Source organism: Phymastichus coffea, unplaced genomic scaffold, assembly GCF_024137745.1.
Source record: "Phymastichus coffea isolate CEN01 unplaced genomic scaffold, Cenicafe_Pcof_1.1 PCOF00093, whole genome shotgun sequence".
In the NCBI taxonomy this organism is placed as follows: Eukaryota; Metazoa; Arthropoda; class Insecta; order Hymenoptera; family Eulophidae; genus Phymastichus; species Phymastichus coffea.
In genome coordinates, this window is record NW_026706904.1 from 262,034 (window position 1) to 282,753 (window position 20,720).

General features: G+C 49.4%; 1 protein-coding gene across 3 annotated transcripts in view; it reads left to right on the forward strand.

Moving 5' to 3' along the window:
* LOC131669455 (telomerase-binding protein EST1A-like) overlaps window positions 1-20,720 on the forward strand; it is a 102,287-nt gene that overhangs the window by 51,616 nt on the left and 29,951 nt on the right. For all 3 annotated transcript variants that reach the window (XM_058944330.1, XM_058944331.1, XM_058944329.1), the window contains 3 exons: window positions 13,270-13,451; window positions 14,327-14,400; window positions 20,503-20,615. In XM_058944330.1, the coding sequence (XP_058800313.1) occupies window positions 13,270-13,451; window positions 14,327-14,400; window positions 20,503-20,615 (369 nt within the window). The remainder of the gene's footprint in view (window positions 1-13,269; window positions 13,452-14,326; window positions 14,401-20,502; window positions 20,616-20,720) is intronic.

The window sequence follows — 20,720 nt, forward strand, 5'->3', positions numbered from 1 at the left end:
TCTCGATTGAATTAGCAGTCATCTCGTCTCTCTCTCTCTCAGTCTCTTCATCTTTTTCAAGTAAACCACGCACAACGTGGGTGTGCGAGGATTGCCCAACAGGCGAGCAAGTCGACTGCAGTCGCACACGCCTGCAGTGTCAAAAAACAGTAAGCGGATGACAAAATAAACAGGCGCATTCAAGACAACTCTGTCATCTGCAATAATATTCTCGTGAGATCGCCGCCGAGAAGAAACGAAACTGACGGCTCCTCGCTGTGTGTGCGTGTGTGCGCGCGCGCGCGCGTGCATACATATAAATAACGGCAGAATAAAGAAAAGAAAAGGCACGCAGAGGCAGAAGTTGAAAACGCACCTGACGGAAACGACAGCTAGCGGCAGTCGCCGCCCAAGGAGTACAGCCCGTTTCTTCGGTTCGCGCGCTCTAAATAGCTCTGCGCCCGTGTCATATCGCGCGCGACAACGCGAGAGAGATAAGCCGCTGCCGCCGCCGCCGCCGCCGCCGCCCGTGTGTATGGTCAAAACAAGTCGTTATTCATCCCGTGAATAGCGTTCGCCGCATTCTTTTTGCCGACTTTGCATACTGGTCTTTGTCGCCGAGCTTTATTAAGCCCCTGGCGCCCCTTATCTCGCCGGAAAGCTGGAACTGGAATTTCTGCCTGCCGACTTTTCTCGCTGCTCCGCTGGCAATAGCTTATCGCGCGTACGCGGAACACTGTTATCGCTGTTAATTTCGCTCTCGAAGATAGCCAGATCAATTAGTGCGCTGGAGGCAGAGCTCGACAGAAATAAGCGCGTTTGCATGGAATTTCGGTGGCTTGTCACTTATCGAGCAGCGTATACTTGGACGCGTAGCAATAACACGCGAAGGGAGCTTCAAATTTGAATACGTAATGAGCGCAGTCATGAAAGAGCACGTATTATTTATCGAGCAAGTCGTGCCGTAGAGAGCCCAGGTTGCCATCTGATTAAAGAACGCACGCGTGCAATCAAAGGAAAATCGCAGTTTCAATACCACGTGCAAAAAGGTAGCAAGTATCATAGCATCCTACGTATCTGTGAATAGTTTCACTGTAATCCAACGTATTACAATCATTTCGACAGCTTCAGTCCGTAAACGACAAAAGAAATGTTTTTGCCTTTCACTGGTCAAAGACGCGCGCTCAAATTCAAGCTTTCCGCGTAACATACGCTCGAGAAGGAGATCTCGTCTCGTGCGCCTTGCCGTTAACGTTTCAGTCGGGCAACATACCATTTCGGCTCAGGTCGGTCTAGCGCGCCCGAACTCTTCTTCTCAATGTTTACAACCCGCATACGCGCAGTAGCGCCGGTTCTCGTCGCTTTACGCCATCCGGGAGGATGAAGCGAGCTGGAATTGAAAATAGCATTGAGATGCGTGCACACGCGAAGAAACTTGAAGAACGAAGGGAAGACGCACTCGGAAAAATTACATCATAAATTCATAGCCTCTTTTGATCGGCAATACGGTCTAGTGGTAGTTTTTCACTCCGTTCGCCGCCTTAAATTAGCGAATTCATCTTGCAGATAGTATCTTAGATAATAGCAGATTTTACGAGGACACGGCGCGCAAAATTTACACAAATCCGGTCCAACCGAGTTGCGAAGCGAATGCTGGCTCTGTAAAATGTATTCAGGAATGCACGTTTGACTGCCTGCTACGCGAAATCACTAGTCAAATATTGTGCGAGCAAATTCGGAAGATGTGCTCATTGTCCGATCTCGAGGCGTGTGTATCTCTGAATGAGTTTACAAATGTATTCATCGCCAAGTGCGTGCTGCTGTCGCACACGGAAATCCACTCGATTGGCCGCATAGGCGCTGCGCTAGAAGTGCCAGAAGAGCCAGAAGACTCTGTGTGTTTGCCGAGGCTTCGCCCGGAGGAATCCTCTCCTGCGCGCGGCAATATATCGCTTTATCGACGCGCAGGCTGCACTTCCTTCTCCAAAGGTCAACGAATCACATACTGACAGACGACACTTTACGATGCCACTATTATGTGCCGCGCTTTATCTTCACTTTTAGTGTGAACTAACGGTACGCGCATGTCACTTACGCGCGCTCTCTCCCTCTCTCTCTCTCTCTCGCTCTTTCGCTCTCGAGTATTGCTTGGGCGCCGGACGTGCGCGTGTATAAAAAGGAGGCTGGCAAAAGACAGACGAGTTTATTAGCCATGCAAATTGTCTGTCTGCTGCAGCTGTTAAATAGAACTGCTTCCATAATAGCCAACGTCTAAGCCTCCTCTCTTCTTGCGCTCATCCGTCGCGTATTCGGGGATTCCGTGGATTATGCAGCAGGCTATCCGCCCTTAAAGTATCTGGATTGGAGCCCAGAAAAGGTCTCTCATTAGCCGGAAGTTTTTGCGCCTGCTCTGGGCATCCTTTCTTTTTCTTCGCCACAATCTCGATTCGCCTCGGCAAAGAGTGTAGGCGAGACTCCGGTGTGCATTGCTCGCCGTTCAGACCGAGGAAGAAGGACAAGATCCGAAGCCAGCAACGAAAATTCGCTGCTCGCGAGTCACGTCCTCGCGAGTCGCTCGTGCGAAAATGCGCCAATCGAATTTCTCGTACCAGCAAGTGGGCTCTAGCCCTCGTCATCGTCGTCGTTGTCGCCGTCGTCATTGTCGTCAGCGGAGCAAAGAAGGGGGGTACCCCGCCCGTATCGGCTGGCGTGCTCGTTTTTGCGCGAGAGGAGTTCGGTTTAATCGAATTTAGGAATCCGGCCGAGCTGCTTGCGTATTCCTCGGTTGCGCTTGTGAAATTTTCACGAGGAACAGCGGGATTAATAGCTCGATATTGTCGCGTGCTCTTTTTCTCGAATTGCAAATTGCATTTGTTGAGGAGTTGAAGCGACGGCGAGGACGTATAAGTAGGTCATTGAATTCTCGCAGCGTTGTCGAGGAGTTGGAGCGCTCTCCTGAGGTCGCTAATTCGTTAATGATTGTCGCGTCTCAGCGTGATTCATTATTCGCACGAGGACGATCGGCTGCTACGAGAGCTGAATATTTCACAAGTTGGTGCCAGTCTGCCTTTATTTTTCAATGGACGAAGGCACCTCAAGAGCAAAACGAAGAAGGGCTCTCGCGCAGGTGTTTCCCCGCGCGAAGGGAAGCTAATGAAAAACGAAACGAGCAAGAAAGAAGAAGCTACGTGGTAGGAGTAAGGTGGTGCTGCTCACGATCTGTAGCACGATTCCCCGAAAGCAATTGAACCGATTGGTCATTGACATTGGGCGAAACGCTCATGCTCTGCTGCTGTATTGTGCAGTGTAACGAGCGTTGTGGCCTTATCCAGCGAGAATCGCCGGCACGCTCGACTTTCGACACTCGAGCAGAGAGAGAGAGAGAAGTTGTGTCATTAAGGCCTACCTCTAGCTATGGGAATCCCAAGCCACGCGATTCTTCAACTTGGTTTACTGACTTTTGCCCTTGATTGGACTCCGAGTCCAAGATCGCGCGCTCCCGATTCTCCAACTCGCTATACTTTTGTTTCGTGTTTTTGTTTCCTTTTCGTACGGGTTGCCTCGCGAACGGCTTGCAAAATGTACGAGAGAGAGAGAGAGAGCAACGTGCAATCAGCCCTTGAGTAAAAATTAACAGCAGAGACGCGTATTACAGAGAATTTTTAACAAAAACGCCAGTATATAAATTACAGCATCGAGACGCAGACGCAGAGTCGCGGCTCACTGGGCGCGAATAGAGTGAAAAATGACTGAGAATGATCAATAACAGCGTTGCTGCTCGCAGTCTACATGCGTTGTTCGTCGCGGTGATTGACTGGTATGGCGAAGGGCACAGACAAATTTACCGATCCGGTAATGCGGGCCCTCGTGTGCGCACATCATTGGCTCGACTTTGATGATTACACTTTATCGGAGTAATTTTCCTGCGGCGAAATTACTGACATTTTTGATTGGCTGCACGCGTGTGTGTTCGATTGCCGTCGATTACCCGCGCTGGCTGTACTTGTTCATGCTTACGAGCTGTGCACTTGCCAAGCCTTATAATGCCATATATCGCAAGGGACTTCGTTAAGAGTTAGACTGCAGAGTTGAACGTTAGACCGGTAAACAGGTGGATTTAAGGTCCAGCGGGCACAATGATGGTACGAATTTGTACTTTATTGATGTTTACTTCTTGTGGCGTCCTGTAATGCACGAGCCTGCTGTACTTGGCTTCACTTTGCAAGTTGTTGATGTTTCTTGGAATCGGTTCTGAATTAATTTCAATCATTTGTCAGCGATTATCGTGATTTGATGCGGCAAGCGAAATCGCCTGAAAGAGTTGTAAAGTACGGCGAGGAGGTAGTGATTGTACGTGGCCGTAACGATGCCCATTAAACCCTGGGGCATTAACGAGGGCTAAATGACATCTGCTGAAAACGTATCTCTGGATTTCCACGAAAAAATGTTGGCGTCATCAAGGAGCGAGCTCAAACAATCGATTGAAGAGGCGCTACGCACCGGCGGTCAGTGCGCAAGAAAGAAAGCCCCCCCCCCCCTCCCTCCCTCACCCCTGCCCCTTTGCAAGCGGGATCTGGCGATCTTTTGATTATCCCGCAGCTATCATTTGCCGGCTGATTACAGGAAAACTGTCTCGCGATGCTCTCGGGCGAGCAGCTCCGGGCGTAATTAAAGCCGCGCGCAAACGAGTTTGAGGCCGCGCGGCGACCGCAGGCAGCGGCCTTTTTGCAGTAGCCCTGCGCGCGCAGCGCGAGCGAATGACAGCTGCAGCGCCAGCAGCCGGGAATCATGTCGGCGACCTCGGCAAGGCCTCCTCAAGGCCGTACATTGAGCTCCGGAGCAGCGCCATTTTGCGAGCGCGCCTCGCTCTCCGCTCCGCTCCGCTCTGCTTTCCAACGGCCGCGTCAATTTGCTTCGAGCTTTGTTACGCTCGCGTTACATACTTTGCGCCCGGCGCTGCCACGAGCGCCGCCACCGCCACCGCCGCCGAGAGAGAGCTTCTCTTCTCGACCTTTCTGTCTGCTTTTATGCCTGCGCCTCGCTCGTCAATGACAACCGCTAACCGCCCTTTTCCCATTCCTATTTACGGCTTGTTTGCTCATGCTCGCACTTTTCCAGCTCGGGCCCATTTCCACGCGACCCTCGTGTTTTTATCACTTTGCTGCGCGCTCGCGCCATAACTCTTCGGCTTTTTTTCGGCGAGTTTCGACGCGTACTTACTTCTACCGGCTGGCCAGATTCGACCGCGCGTCGGCGAGCCCACCATCTTCCGACGTCGCTCGGCATGGCTCATCCGAGCGAAACCGCATTATTAGGCGGGCAAAAGTTGGCAAAATTACTGATCTCGACCGCGTGAAGTGTCAACCAGTCGCACGCATTGTGGCAGCTCGCGCGCGCGTCCACGGGGGATAGAGGCCCGATGGCTGCTCTTCTTTCTGACGCTAATTTGCTATGGCCGCTTGTGTACTGTGCACAGTTCGTGACTCATTTGCAGGCGAATCGCGCGCGCGCGCGCGCAGCATGGAAACATCCGCCACCCCGGCAAGAGATGGCGATTAGAGGGACTGTGGTTTAAACCGAGAGAGCAGTAACTCCGCAAGCAAAAGCCTCTTATACGACCAAACCCATCACTTTTCTGCAAGAGCAGCTTGTGTAGAGAGTATCCTTAAGTCGAGTCCACCCGTCAATTTTCTACTGCCCTCGTTCGTTACATATACTGCTCTCCGCGTTGTTGTGCTGCAACTCGTGTGCAGCGTGTTTACTTTTTGCCCGTAACACTGTTTAGCCTCCACTTTCGTCGTCTTGCTCTCGTTGCCTTCGACGGAAAATAGATGTGTGGCCGAACGACGGCTGTTTCGGAATCAAAGTGAAATTGTGTTGAACAACGGTAAAACACTTACTAAGCGCCTATACGGTCTAAAGAGAGCCGACAATTTATCTGCGCATCTCCGCTAAATCAACTCAAAGGAAGTTTTCCGCTGCTCGTGTGTAGGAGATCGTGCGATGGATCAGAGAGAGCTTGCGATAGAAAGAGAGAGAGAGAGAGAGAGAGAGAGAGAGAGAGAGAGAGAGAGAGAGAGAGAGAGAGAGAGAGAAGATTGTAAGAGCGTGATTCAGTAGCAATTTCTCAAGTGTAAGAAGCCATTTGTCCCGGGACTTGGAATTGACCGCAAGACGACGACATTGGCGAGCGTTTTCTGCTCGATGGCAAAAGGCAACCGCGTAAGCGGAATTCAACTTTCAGTGGCGGAACTTGCCAGATAACGTAATCGCTGATTTTCGATTAAGCATAACATTCACCGCAAGCGTATACACTTCTTACGGGCTAAGACTCGAAGAAACAAATGTTTAAATTGAAAAACACTTTTGTTCTTTTTTTTGCTTTTCTTTCGTTGTTTGAACTCTTATCAAGGAGCATTTCAATTGAAATTAACATACACTGAATCAGAAACAATGTCAATGAACAAATGTAGATTTGAAACATCTAATCAGCACAGATTTTGCAAAAGAACTTGTCCAAATTCAAAATCAGTGATGCAGGTCAATAAAGTCTCCGGCTGTATGGGATTTTTTTCGCTCGCTTAGGGAATCAATCCATGCGTTTTTCTCGTCGTCAACTTCATCAGCCAAGTGATTGCTAGGATGGGAAGAAACACTTAATTTAATAAGTGCTCAAGAAAAAGAAGGTGAATGGAGGGGAGTGAGAAAAAGAAGAAATAGCCTCTTACCATAAAGCAATCCATCTATCGGCTGTCTGCCGCGGGGGAGTGGGGGAGGTTTGTCATTGAAAAAAGTTGCGTAGACGGAGTTAGCAAAAGAAGTTGTTCTCCGCGCAAAAATAAACGAGCCGCGTATCGAATTGAAAGCGAGCGAGTGCGAGCAAGCGCATCTTCACTCGATTACAGTTTCATAGGGCTATTTATACCGACATAATGCTGCGCCGCGGAATGTAAAGGCAGGCGGGGGAAAAAAACGGGGCCAGCCTCGCAACCAGTTTTCAATAAGTCGACTGAAAAATAACGCCGAGAGAGGTGCGCATTCGATTCGCAATGCGCGTGCATGTGGGGCGATGGGCGAGTGGGGGGGGGGGGGGGGGAAATGATCGGCCAAGGCTGACCGGTGCGCGGCTGATGTTATTTGTTTGTGTTTTCGGGCGGAGCCCCTACGCGCGCGCGTTACGAGAGCGACAGACGTTCGGCTGACGCGCGTCTTCGGTTTGTTTTGTTTCTCGTGGCATTGGCGCCTGGCGTCTCAGCGACGCCAGTCTTTGCTTCTCGTGCTTTCTTTGATCGGCTCGGCGCAGCTGCCTGCGTGTCAGAGGGGCGCAATTACGATTAACTCCGAAGTGAGATTTCGATGGAGATAATTGAAGCCAATGCTTTGTCCGTCTCGCTCTGCTTGCCGCCGCTGGCTTGCTGAAATTTCAGCGAGCGGCAGCAGTGGCGGCCATTCATTACGAGCCTGCCCCGGCAGCCGCGAGATTTTCGACCGATCGGATACGCCTCTGATAGCCTAATTGAGCGACATTTTATTTCACTTATTGCCCGTCTTATTAGTCTGCGCCAATTATAGTCGCGTCGGCGCACCAAAACAAGTTATTTCTTCAAGCAGATTAATAATACAATTGTTTTCCAAGCGTCGGTTTCTCATTTGTATTCAATTGAAAGTCTAACGACATCGTTGAGGTTTCAGAACTCCCGCGTTGTAAAGCCACACCTTCAATCGTCGATTCCGGGGACAATTTCCGAGCAATGAGTTGTGGTTTCTGACAACGATCAACAAAAGTACAATTATGACATTGACAAGACACGAGTTCAAGAGGGAGGGATCTATATAATGAGCAGGTGTATATCGAAGAAGATGTACGCGCTGACTCAAGCGTGCACCTCATGGATGATTATACGGCTGTTCGCGTCAGATCGCGGAGTGGGAATTGCACTCGAAAGACAGTCGGCGATGTCGCGGACTTGTTAAACGACTCGAACGGGAAAGCCAAACCTTCCGCCTTATGTCTGTTCGTCGGACTCGTTAGCGTGGCCATGACGAATAGACATTGCCATGAGCATCGATGTCGCAATAAATACGCTGATTTAAATGTCACTATTCTCGTCGAATAAATAATCGACAACGACTCGCGTCATTACCGACTTGACTTGCTGCTTTCTCCAAGATCCTTCTTAGCCCGCGCAAGGATGCCTTGGCTTTTCCATGCATTTTACAAATTATAAGTTGTCTCAATTTATCTTATCTTTCTGAAATATCGGCCCGTAAGAGCGGCAAATGATTGCACGGGCATCAGGGCAAACGAAATTTCAGTATAGTCGAATGAGGCATCATGCGGAATGAGTTTCAGTTGGCTAACGGGGAGAATCCCATCATCCTTGCGATATGTCATTTCTTTACACTCGATTGCTTGAGTCTGTCTAAACTTTATCATACGATCAAACTTTTTCATTAGAATATTTACATTTCAACATCTATCCGACACTTGTTTTTCGCATCGCGTCGGAAGGACACTCGTCTTTTGCGTCTCTACGAGGGCTCGCAAAAGTTTACCATACGTCCATCCAAGTTAAACAAAACGCACACGCGTCGTGCGCAACCGTCATGAGCTGCAATTCTGAAAAAAGAATCTCTCGAGAGCTTCGCTGCAAAACCGTTGTCTCGTGCCACGGGCAGGGGGGAGCGCATGATTGGCGTTGTTCGATGGCTCGGCAAACACGCGCGTTGAAAAAATATGAAACTCCGGCGAGGGCGTGGGCTCCGGAGAGGCAGCGCGAATTCGGCGAAAAACTGCTGCCGCCGTCGCCGCTACCGCTCGATCGGGTACCACTGGTCGTGCGGGAGCAGCGTAGCAGCCACGTACAAATACGCGCGGATGCGCTCCCTTCGTACTAATGAGTCGTGCTGCTGCTGCTGCTGCTGCTGCTGCTTCACTCCTCCGCTCCGCAGCACAGCCTTCATAATTAATAACGTCTGGTTGGCCGCGCGCGCAATCGAGTGCTCTTTGTGCGCGCGGGGAAAACAGAAACCTCTATCACGCCACAGACAGAACGAGAGAGAGAGAGACTGCTTATTAGCGTCGGCTTTACTTATTTCAATCCTGCCGGCGAGCTTCGGCTGCAGTCTACCCGCGTCATTATCATCAACTTGTAATGTTGAACGCTTTCGATTGTAATCACGTCGGCAATATATCGCTCGTACGAAGAAGCGTCGCCGAAGGTACGTCGATTTCGTTGCGACTCGATCCGCGCGCTCGAGTTTGCGTTCTCGTGGCCAGAAAAAAAAAAAAAGGCAGAGGCCGCGGAGTAGGCGCGGACGAGCGAGCGCCAGCAGCGAAATTGACGTCGCGGCGTATCGGTAGACGCACCTTGCCGCGACTGGGCCGCGCGGCGAATTTTTCAAGCTCTCTGCACGCGCCCCGTCGTAAAGCAGCCTCGCGAACGCGTCGAGAGGCTTTCAGCGCTGCGGAGGCCGCGAGAGTTACGAGCTCGCACGGCGGCGTTCGCAAACGTCATGTTAGTTCGCGCCCGGCGTAGCCGCGGCCGTTAATCACCCCCCCCCCCCCCTTTCCCCCCCGCACGCACACACACACACACGCCCGCTTCCTCTTTAATTTGACGAGCCCTCGCTGCATACTGCGATAATCTCGAGGGGGCAGCTATTCGTCATCTCGCATTGTTCCTCCCTGATAGCTCTATGAGAAGCGGTCTGCGGCCTGCAATTTTGCTGGTCTGTCGCCACGCTGTAATTAAAATGCCAGGCGTCTCGCGCGGGAATTGAAGCGCGCGCGCGCGAGCAGGTGAGAAGCGATCATCAGTGTCGGTTCTGCCGGATGGGAAGATTAAGGGATTTTATTAATTAATTGATGCTTAATGCGAGACGTGTCGAGGCAGGTCTGTTTATACCCGACACCTCTTGCGCGTTTCGCCGTGCTATTTCCAACACCTTCTGTTCTTGCTTTAAAGGCCTGTCATCCTCGATCCTTTGATTATGTTTCGCGAAGCTTGTACGCCCGTTTGCTTTACCGTCCACTGGTGAAAGTTGTAGTTGGCGATTCTGTTTTCGTCGAGTTTCGCGTGTATGTTTCGCCATGGTTCTTCATCGATTACGCTCAATTTTCGCCACGACTTTGCTATGAATAATTTTCTCTCGACCTTTTTCGACTCAACTTCAGCATTGCCAACTTTCGTCTTTAGTTAGGATGGAATTCCGTTGCGTCGAAATTTATTTTGATGAATCTTTTGAAAATCCCCCAGTGAATCGAACGACGCACTATTTCGTTAATTTCATTTTGATCCATCCGAAAATCGTTTGGACAAATGTTGTCGATCGATCTGAGAAGCATCGAAGAGAAAACGCCCGAGAACCGAGAGCAAAAGAGGAGCGAACGGGGCTGAACCCGGCGATTACGTTTGGCGTGCAGCCTGAAAAACCGCATTACACGAGGGTACAAGTCGAGCGGCGGGAGGGGAAAAAAGGCAGCGCGCGTCGCAGATCAGTAGCGGAAATCGAAGCAGCGTCCGCCAAGCGAGCTAGTTAATTATTGCGCATAGTTAATGATCCGATCGGTAATTAGTCGCCGGATAAATCCCTTAGGCTAACTAATGACCTTTTATATTCCGCGCGCGCGTGTGTTCGTGTGCGCGCGCGCGACCACATAGACGGAAAACCGAGCTAATTATCATCTGGCCAAGCGATAAATTCGTTGCGTCCTTGTGGAAAATCCGCCTTAGATTAGCATTGGAAAGCCAAAGGGGATTTGAAAAGGGCATTGTCTGTTCTTGATCGATTCTAATTTGCACGCGGCAAGGAACGCTCGATCGGCTTATATTATTTACGCTTATCAAGCCGCGGCGAACTGATGAGGATGAATCATGCCTCTCGCGAATGCGCGTCGCGTGTCCACGAATTATTCAATGGCGCGGCAAATCGATCGTGACTGACAATTTATTCGTGTCGCGAGACATCCAATAAGCGTAATCCGTTGTTCGACTAAATTACCTTTTTGTAGAATTGAACGAGAGTGACCGTAGGCTAATTTCCCGCGCGGACTAGCGCGTCATTCCCAAGTTGGGACAACAACGACCGCATCACGCGATTTTAGCCAAGTTCCGTGAAAGAAAATTACAACGATGATTATCATTGCTGGGGTATCCCGCAAAAGTTGCACACGTTACTCGAATGCCGCGCGCGTCTTGGGCCTTGAAGCGTGTGTTTTGGAAGGGGAGTGGGGTGGGGATAATTTTCGACCCTAATAGAGATGTTTCGAGGATGTATGGTCGGGAATTACGTAGCAGCGACGCGTGTATGCAAAAGGCATCCGTGGCATTCCTCCGAGGCGTTGAACAAGACAGGAAAATAGTGCTAAGACCAGCTATTGGTAGAATTACGTACTCGAGTTTACTTGATACTTGATTATCGCCACCTGCACACTTACAAACGTGAAAGATTCTTCGAAACGATCTCATCCAGATCGAAAAAGCTCTGTGCGCGATTTCATTTCGAGAATTGAGGTATTATGCCACGAGGATTTAATCACGGCAATTTTCCCTAATTTCGCAAAATTGTAAAGCACGATACGTACAAGGTTGCAGTTTCCTGTCGAAAACTAATTCAGGACGCTTCCCCCTTGACAAGATGATCACTCTGCTTTTTGCATATTCCTCACCTTCGCGAAACAGGGAGAGAGCAATTCGGCACGTCAAGCCCGCAATGCAATAAAACCGCGGAGGAGGACTGCATGCGGGTGCGCTCAAATTTATTGAGCAATCGGCATTTCCGAAGAGAGAGGGAGAGAGAGAGAAAGAGACCGAACGACAACGAAATTGCAGCGAGGGCAGGGAGGAGAAAAAGAAAAAAAAGGGGGGGGGGGAGCGAGGGATGAAAGGTGCCGGCGCGAGCGCGCATCGCCCCCCTCATAAAGATACTCGATCGTCTCTTTACTCTGGCGCGGAGAGCTACTGGATATGCGCGCATCGAGTACATAGCTGCGTCTCGCACGGAGCCAAGCTCATGGCCAGTTTCAGAGAAGCGCGTCGTCGCGCCTTATTCGCGTGCGCGCGCGGAAAAACAAGAGGGAGTTAGGAATGGAATGGCAAACAAGACGGATGGATGGAATATGATAATGCCGGATGAAAATCAGACAAATGTGGAGAGACAGAGACTGCGCGCAAGACGACGTGGGAAAGAACGCGTCGACGACGGTCCGATATGCTCTCCCCCTCCCCCTCCCCCTCTCTTTCTGCTATAAACCCATCACTTCAACCCGATTCATCGGCCGATCGCCACCGCGGTCGGCTCATGCGCTGGCATCGCATCTATACGTTCTACTACAAAACACTTGGCTCAATTATCATATTGCTTTGTCGTTACTTATATTTTCAGCGCTTGTCGATCGATGCTCGGTCGAGTCGCCAAAGCGCTTTAACGTAATACTCCGCCAAAAGTAGATGTGAGATGCGCCTCCCAAAAGAAAGCTTGGAAGAAAAATCGAATAGACTGCAGCATCGACAGATGCGGAAAAAAAACTTGCAGCGCGTCGTCGCCGAGTTATCGGGCAAGTGAAAAATAGCCGCGGCGACGTGGAGGCGAAGAGAAAAAAAGACCGTTGCATTATTTGAGGAGAGAAGTGGTAGAGGCCGCGCGCTCGTGAAGGGTAAAGAGGGAAAAAAGAGGTGAGAGAAACGCGATAAGAAAGAAATATTTAGGGGAAGAAGCGAGGCTCGCATAGGCAGCAGCAGCAGCATTGCGCAGAAAAGAGACGCTGGCAATGCCGATTAGAGACGATGGATATATGAGATAATGAAAATCCCCGTTGAGCAGTGCACGCTTCCGCGTATCTAGATTCCACGGCTCCTCTCTTTCTCCAAGCAGAGCTGGCTGCTGCTTCGGGACGTACATGGCGCGAACGTCTTTTCAGCGGCTTTCTCACTCAATTGCCGTTGGAATCCATTTGCCGCCTCTCTCTCTCTCTCTCTCTCTCACTCTCTTTCTTTCTCTCTTTCCTTCTTTCTTTCCTCCCACCTTTTCAGCCTTTCGCGCCCTGTCTGCGAACCACCTGCGAAAACCCGCAAATATCGCAAATTACTGCGCGCGGCAGAGCTGCCTGGTTGCCAGAGTGAAAAAGAAAGCTAATGGAATCGCGAGCGCGTATCGGCGCAGCTTCTTCTATCGGGCGCACCGATACGCGCATCCACGGCATGACCACTTCCGCGAGGCTTTTTCTGGGCGCAATATTGATTATGTAAATACTGGCGAACACTGAGCAGCTGAACGATCATTTTGCAGATTCACAAATGGAGCAGGGATACCGATCGGAGGTACAGGAGCGCGCGCTGGTGGTGTCGCTGCAGATGTTCAATTTGATCCTGGAACGAGGCGTCAGCCTGTTGAAGGCGCAGCTGGACAACGCCGAGCGCCCCTGGCTCATCGTCGTCGAGGATATGCAAATACTTTTGCCCGCCATCAAGGTAATTTCCAATTTTACGATTGTACGCGCTGCCTGCGCCTGCGTACATCGATAACGTCGTCAATTTTATTAGCCTATTAAATTTCGATTGCGGCGCGCATTACAAACGACGTTTATTGCTCCCGACGAGTTTTAATGCCCAGGCGCGCTTCGCACATACCATTGCTCAATAAAATCGATTGCATTAACATTACTATTACATTTTATTCCTGTCCGCTTCCTCCTCCTTCTTTTGCGAGCTTCGTTCTGATCTAATCCTTTCCGACGCGCAAAAACTGCGAATCATTGGGGGGAAAAGGGCAAAATAAACGGCACGAGCGGCTCTCGCGACGCTGCTGCTCGCAGATAAATTCATTCGCAGTCCGCGGCGGCTACAAATCAAGAAAAGCCCAGAGATAAATTCATAATCAAAAAATTCACTCGCACACACACACACACAGAGAGAGGCGTGCGTATATCTCGGCCGTGGCGCTATAAAATATTATGAAAGCACAGTTGCTAACTCGCGCGCGAGCGGGCGAAGAAGCGAGCGAAAGAAAAAAACAATCCGAAATGCATAAATCCCCGAGTGCGACTTGGCAGCGCGCGGTACATAAAGAAGCCAACTTGCTCTCTCGCGCGCGATAAAGTAAGAGTTCAACGAAAGCTCCGCGCGCGGCAATTAAGAGATCAGCAGCAGCGGACTTTGCAGTTTGAGGTCGATCGCAATCTACTTCTCGCCGTATATATACGTATGCCGTGGAAGATATACACCATTAATCTATACGCGCATATCTACGCGCCGGGGAGACGACCGAGATAGGAATCCTCAGCTAGTCTCTATTAATTACTCGCCGTGGCAATTATAACTTTTCTTATCGAAATATTGTGTTGCAGATTTGGTGCGACTGGATGCTCTGTCACAGTACCGTCTGGAATCCGCCGCCTTCCTGCGCTGATTATCGCGTTGGGTAAGTCTGCGTTATTATCCAGCTCATTTTCTATTTTACGATTCGCTAATCCTTTTACAACTGTGTGAATTGGCAATGCATACGGTTACGTTGTAAACGATTGTTTTTCTTTCTTTTTTTTCGTTATCGCTTGTGCGCGATAAGACGATGACGAATTTACCGTAACATTATTACCAAAGTACAATGCTGCTCGGTACAGAAGATATACGGCATTATTAAAGCAATTCTTTTGAGGAGAGGTCGTAAAGTCTTATCGCGAATGTATTATACGCAGCTCAATCGGAGAAGCGCGCCAGAAGTAATAAAATTTTTGAATAAATTCATAGACACGTCGGCTATTTGAAAATCCGTAATTAGTGCTGTGAGCGTGCGCGCGCCTTTATTTCTTTTTTTTTCTTTTTATCTCGCGAGCATCACCCTCTCGAACCGCGCACCCAAGACGGAATTAACGTGGCGCGCCTTATTATCCGTCACGCAGAGGCGTAATTCAGTTAGCTAAGTAGCATTTGGACTGCGGCGCTCGGCGTTCAATAATATAATCAATTTACCGCGCGCCAGTCGGACGAGCAAAAAAGGGGGCTCTCGGCTAGTCGTAGACCGCTTTTAATTAGAAACTTTCCTCGTTATCCGCGTCCGCGCTTTCGGCCGCGATCCACGACTCCGACGAGCGCGGCGCAGTTGCGTGTGACGAAGCCACGCCAAGGCGTGAACGATCGCACTCCATCCGACTTGTCTCGTCCTGCACGCGGTCCTACTCTTTCCTGCTCTTCGCTCGTTAGCCCCATGGACAATTGGCATTTTTAGGTGTCCGCGAGACGTGACCGCTGGAAAAAGTAGCTTGCCGTGGCGATTTTCAGCGTTTCGCGCCTGTTTTGCCTTAGGGAAACGGAGCCCCGACGTGCACGCGCGAGAACTCGCCGAGTTACGCACTCGCAAAACAATCTATAACCGCGCCGGCGACTCTGCGACGGCTCGCGCGCTCGCTCGTCCGGCGATAAAGTAAAGGAACGCGCTGCCGTCGAAAACTCTTGTTGTGCGCAGCGAGGAGCATGGATTTAATGCGCTTTTACTCTGCCATTAGCTTGGCACGTTCCTTCGCGCTCACCACTTACTCGCGCTCGCTTTCCCTCGGCGCTTTTTTAATTGCGCCCCGCGTGCTCGCTTCTGCGTGAAAGACGTGGCTGCGAAACGCCGCGGTGAGCTGATTTTCAGGTCGACGCGGACTGTAATACAGAAAGCTTTACGCAGCGGCAACCTTCGTTATCGAGGACGCATCGTCCATCGATCAAGACTTGCCTTCGAGAAGCGTAATTGACGCACGTCTCTAAATAAATTCGCTCTTATCCGTAACCGCAGACGACCTTGCCGCAAAAAAAAAAAAAAAAAAAAACAAAAACAAAATAGAAAAGCTCATCTCTCGGGACGAATGCAACGTAGCGGCTGTGCTGCTCGGCGGAATTGCATATCTAATCTGGCGAATGAAAGCAGCTGCTCCGTCGCGCGCGGACATCCTTTCACTGTACGCTCGCGGATGACGATCTTTATATCAAGTAAACGACAATGTGCGCGTGGAGAGAAGCCGAGAGCCGATAGCTTCTTGGCGATTAGCTCTGGAAAGTATACTTTCTTAACGAGGGAAAAGCGAATTTATCGAAGCTCATCCTCGGCTGTCGTTAATATGCAAATGTCTGAATTTCGCGCCGCCGAGTACAGTAACATTCAAATTGAGCTGCTGCTGCAAAGTTAACGGTTGTCGCGCGCTAGCGCGAACTTAACATTTTTATTGCCGCAAGCGTTGTTGTTAGCACGACGCCATTTTCTGTTACACGACGGTTAATTAGTTTTCCAAAGGCTTCTTTTTTCCTCTTTGTGTTGTTTTTTTTTGCTTGCTTGCTTGCTTGCTTGCTTGTCGCGCGGTTAACAGTTTTCGTTTTAACATAGCTCCAGCGTCATTTCAGTTTCCAATGGATAGCGGAGCTATCTAGCGATGGATATTTAAGCGACCGGCCAAACGAAAACATTTCAACAGTTTGCGTTGTATTTTCGCCAATGCCTTTGGACAATATTCGTGTTCGCCATTGTAGAATTGAATGAACGTGTGCAGTTACTGGCGAACGTTTCACTGGAATTTACGTACACACGTTGATTAATTTATTTGAAAAGAAAAAAAATGCCAATTATAAATTTTGAATGGCGTGAGCGTTACGTGATTCGAAAAAGAATACTTGAAGCGGTAGGATCAAGTTGCACCTTTTTTTCCCGGCCAATTCGTTCGCTGACGGATATATTTGACAAGTTTGCCGAAGGGAGAATGTAAAAATGCATTCGGCGAGGTCAAAGAGTTGCGGGCATAATTCACGAAAAAATGCCGTCTCGGGCCGTGGTACTCTCGGTAAATTAGCATGGCATCGCTGAAAAGAGTGCATTCAGCTCGGAGGCAAAAAAAAAAAAAAACAGAAAGCGCAGAGATCCCGCGCGCGACGGTCAGTGAAAGCGAACTCGGGCGAGCGCGCGCTCGCACGTGAGCCACGAGATTTAAAAGCCGCGGCAGAAGCGACGCGTCAAGATTTAAGGAGCTCCACCCATCTGAATCAAGCGGAGAGGCGACGCCGCGTCAGCCGAAAGACCTGTTTCGTCCGACGCTTTGTCGAGCTTCCATTCCCCAGCCGGCGATTATTAACCTCTGGTCGGTGAGCGATTTAACAGAGACTCTCGCGTTTCATTGAGGGAGGTCCACGCGCGTCGGCCAATCGATACTCGCGGACGTAACGCGGTATTCGCCTTCCTGCGATAAGATCTCCGCGGCTGCGCTGTGCAGTCGATCGGGAGCAGTTTTTCACGCGACGCGGAAAGAGAGAGAGAGAGAGAGGGGGAGAGAGCTTCTGATTACATAACTGTTACTCGCGCGCGCACGCATACACGCACGAGCTAATGCAGGATGTATACGGTTACGCCGGCTCTCTCCTCTCTCTCTCTCTCTCTCTCGCGCGCGCGCTCTTCTCCTCGTTCATTTCTTCGATTTCTTTTCCAGACAACGCGCTTGCTGACTTTATCCACTCTGTCGTTTTTTGTCACTCGGCCTTTATCCGTGCCAGTACATAATGCCGCGCGCGGGAATGCCGCTGGATGGCATTGTCGATTTCGATTCGATCGTCATCCTCGGCCTCGTTTGTGGGCTCTGCTCGCGCACCACGTCGCAACGACTCCCGCGCGCCGTTTACCTTCCGCCTGTGCGCTCTGCCATTCGAATTTCAAGCTCGCGTGCGTGCGTTTACGGCCTCGACAAACATGACGTCTTAACAACGAACTTACAAATTGTAGACATCATATTGACGGCGTTGAACGAGCTTTACAGCCGCAATTGTAAAGTAAACCGTAGTTGGTGTGAAATATCAGTTGACTTGATTAAATCGTTGCAAAAGAAGAAAAAAAAGAACTCGGCGAGCAATATATCCGCCAGGCTGCTCTCAACGCGACGTTTAACGGCCGGGGGATGGCTCATCCTGCGCAGCGAGAAACTCACGATCGACTTTTATGACACGTGCGTCCGATGGCGTAATTGACGCGAATCACATCGGCGGTGGAAAAAAAAAGAACGGGATCTCAGAAGTACTTACAAGATGGCCGCGATTAATAAAGCTGCGCGCGCTCGCGAATAGGTAAATTAGCCGGATGGTGCGCGCACTCACGACGCTTAACGATTTTATAATTATGAGCGCAGCGCGCGAAGCTTTCTTAGGCAAGGACGCTTCATCTGGGCAATCCCGTGCAGCCTGCGCTGCAATTCGCTCGTTTGCTGGCTCGACTTTCCTTCCGTTTGTCGTATTTCGCTTCTTCCATTTGCTCGCCGTTGCCGAGCTTGATTAATCGCCATGAGCATTCTTATCAATCGCGAGGTATAGTCGTGGAGCGACGGACGCGGCAAATGTTGTTACGAAGTTTTTGAATGACATTTAATGAAGTCATTTTCGGCACCGCTCGGAAGATGGATGAAATTCTCTACAGCCAAAGTTTTAATTGGCAAAGTTTTGGCAAAGCTACTTTAATTAGCCGTGGCTTATTAAACATCCTTTTATTCCAACTTTTTTTCTTCAATCAATATGAATTGTTCCGAGGCGCTTCGACAATTATAATTGAAAGTTGCCGCAGAAGTACGTATTCATCCATCACAGCGGAACCTAAAACTCGCGCGAATAGTTGTACGCTGGAGCGACATAATGAAGTGCATCGAGAGTAGTATATCGTACCGTAAGAGAATCAATGAGCAGTCGGACAGGTTGCGGAGCGAGAATAGAGGGGGGGGAGAGATCGAATCTCAGTTGTATGCAAAAGACGAGTCGGCGAAGTTATGCATGCCGAGAGATAGCTTAACGACTTCCGTCATGGATACGTCCGCCCGTGTGTAGTTGTCGCTACTAAGGCTAAGGGTGCACGTCGTAAAAGGTCAACAGTTAATTGCATCGTCGACTCGTTACCGACCAGTTTAGTTGAACCAATGAAAAGCTATCTCTCCGTGCACACACACTGAGAGTGAGAGACTCGATCTAACTGACGATGAGATAAGACGTGTGAAAATACACAGACACACACACACACACAATCGAGATTGCGAAGTACTACAGCAATCAGTTTATTATTCCTTGGGTTAACTATCACCGACAAACATCTTTTTTTTCCTCCTTGCAAAGAAACCACAGAAAAAATCATTTTTTGCACTATTAAAAAATTGTTCTCTTTCTGTAATTATTCCTCACCAAGGACAGTCAACTTTTACCAAAACTCGATGATGCGTTGATAGAAACTGACAATGAATTTACGGCATGCATTTTCAATTTTCAAGCGAAAGTTACTCAAATACTGAGAATAAGAATTCCTGTAGAATAAAATGGTAACTCGAAGCTCAAGTTAACGAAAGATTATCTAAACAAGTTTGGCATGATGTTCCTCTGCTTTGCAAGCATGAAACATATAGGCTATTTAATTCATGCTCAACACCATCATACAAGCTAGGCTCCGATACATCGCGCACAAGCGTGTAATCTTCGCGCGTTCTGCATTTTCACTATGCACATCTCCACGCACTAATGATTTTCAGTTTCTCATTTTCATAATTTACTCCTGCGCTATAGTCATACAAACTACAGCAAACTACGCGGCGATATTGATGCAATCTGATAAGCGCACGGAGAGTTCAACGAACGACACTCGAAAAACCTCGTTTTGTCGTACGTTATCCTTGACACTGAACACGCGCGCGCACAAAACGACATTCTCTTCCGCATTGGAAGGCAAAACGCAAAAGAAAAAAACAACAAGCTCGCGGAATTCAATAGATCACGAGGCCACGGCGAAAGATAAAAAAAAATAAAAAGCAAACTGCAATTCTCCCACGGAACGAGCAAACGCAAAAATCGGCCCCGCGTCCCATTGACCAACAAGTAAGAGAATGAATCGTGAAAGTAAGTAACCACCGCGAATATGCGCGCGTATAATGCACCCTCGCTCGCTGCGAAAAATTCCGGGTCAAACGTTAAGCGTCCTCGAAACGAACAGGTCCTTACGGTGTTCCGCACCGCGGAGATTGAGAGTAACCTACAAACGGATATGCGTCCCGACTGGTTTTCGTTTGTGCTCTGCCGTATGTAATCCCTCGCCACTTTGACATACAACGAAAGTGAATCATTCTGTCATACTTACCTGCTCTTTTTTTTTTTCTTGTTTCCCTCCTTAACCCGTATATTCTCGAACACAAATAGAAGAGCACGGTTCATTTTTTTTTTCAACAAAACGATGGTTTTAGTCATGTTGTTACTGAAATTGTAGGACATATCGTGAAATTTAATGACTGAATCTCGACTAAATAGATCGGGCAAATGGTTAAACATGAAATTCATGGTGTTTTAGTAATAAGGCATAAAACTAATGAGCGATCGTAAAATTCACAAGGAAGTTTGAGACATAAAGGGAAGTTAAGTGACAACAGCAAGTGGATTCGATCTCATACTAACTGAGGGAGAAAATCGCACGTGTGCAATAATACAAGATGAGCATGTTGCGTACATGTAAATATGAGAATTAATGTGAACGGTTTCGTGCGCACAGGCCCCCTGGAGACGCATGGAGTCGGTTGGCGACCATGGTCAATCTGTTGGACAAATTGGAGTACTCGCAGGATCTGCTGATCGACTCCAAGGATGCTGCGGCGCGCGAAGATGGTGAGTGCCTTCAAGTATACTTCCGCCTGCTATCTATAAATTGTTCATACCGCGGGCGCGCAAAAATTTCATAGGCACAACGGAGGGCTGACGTGAGTGCGCGCC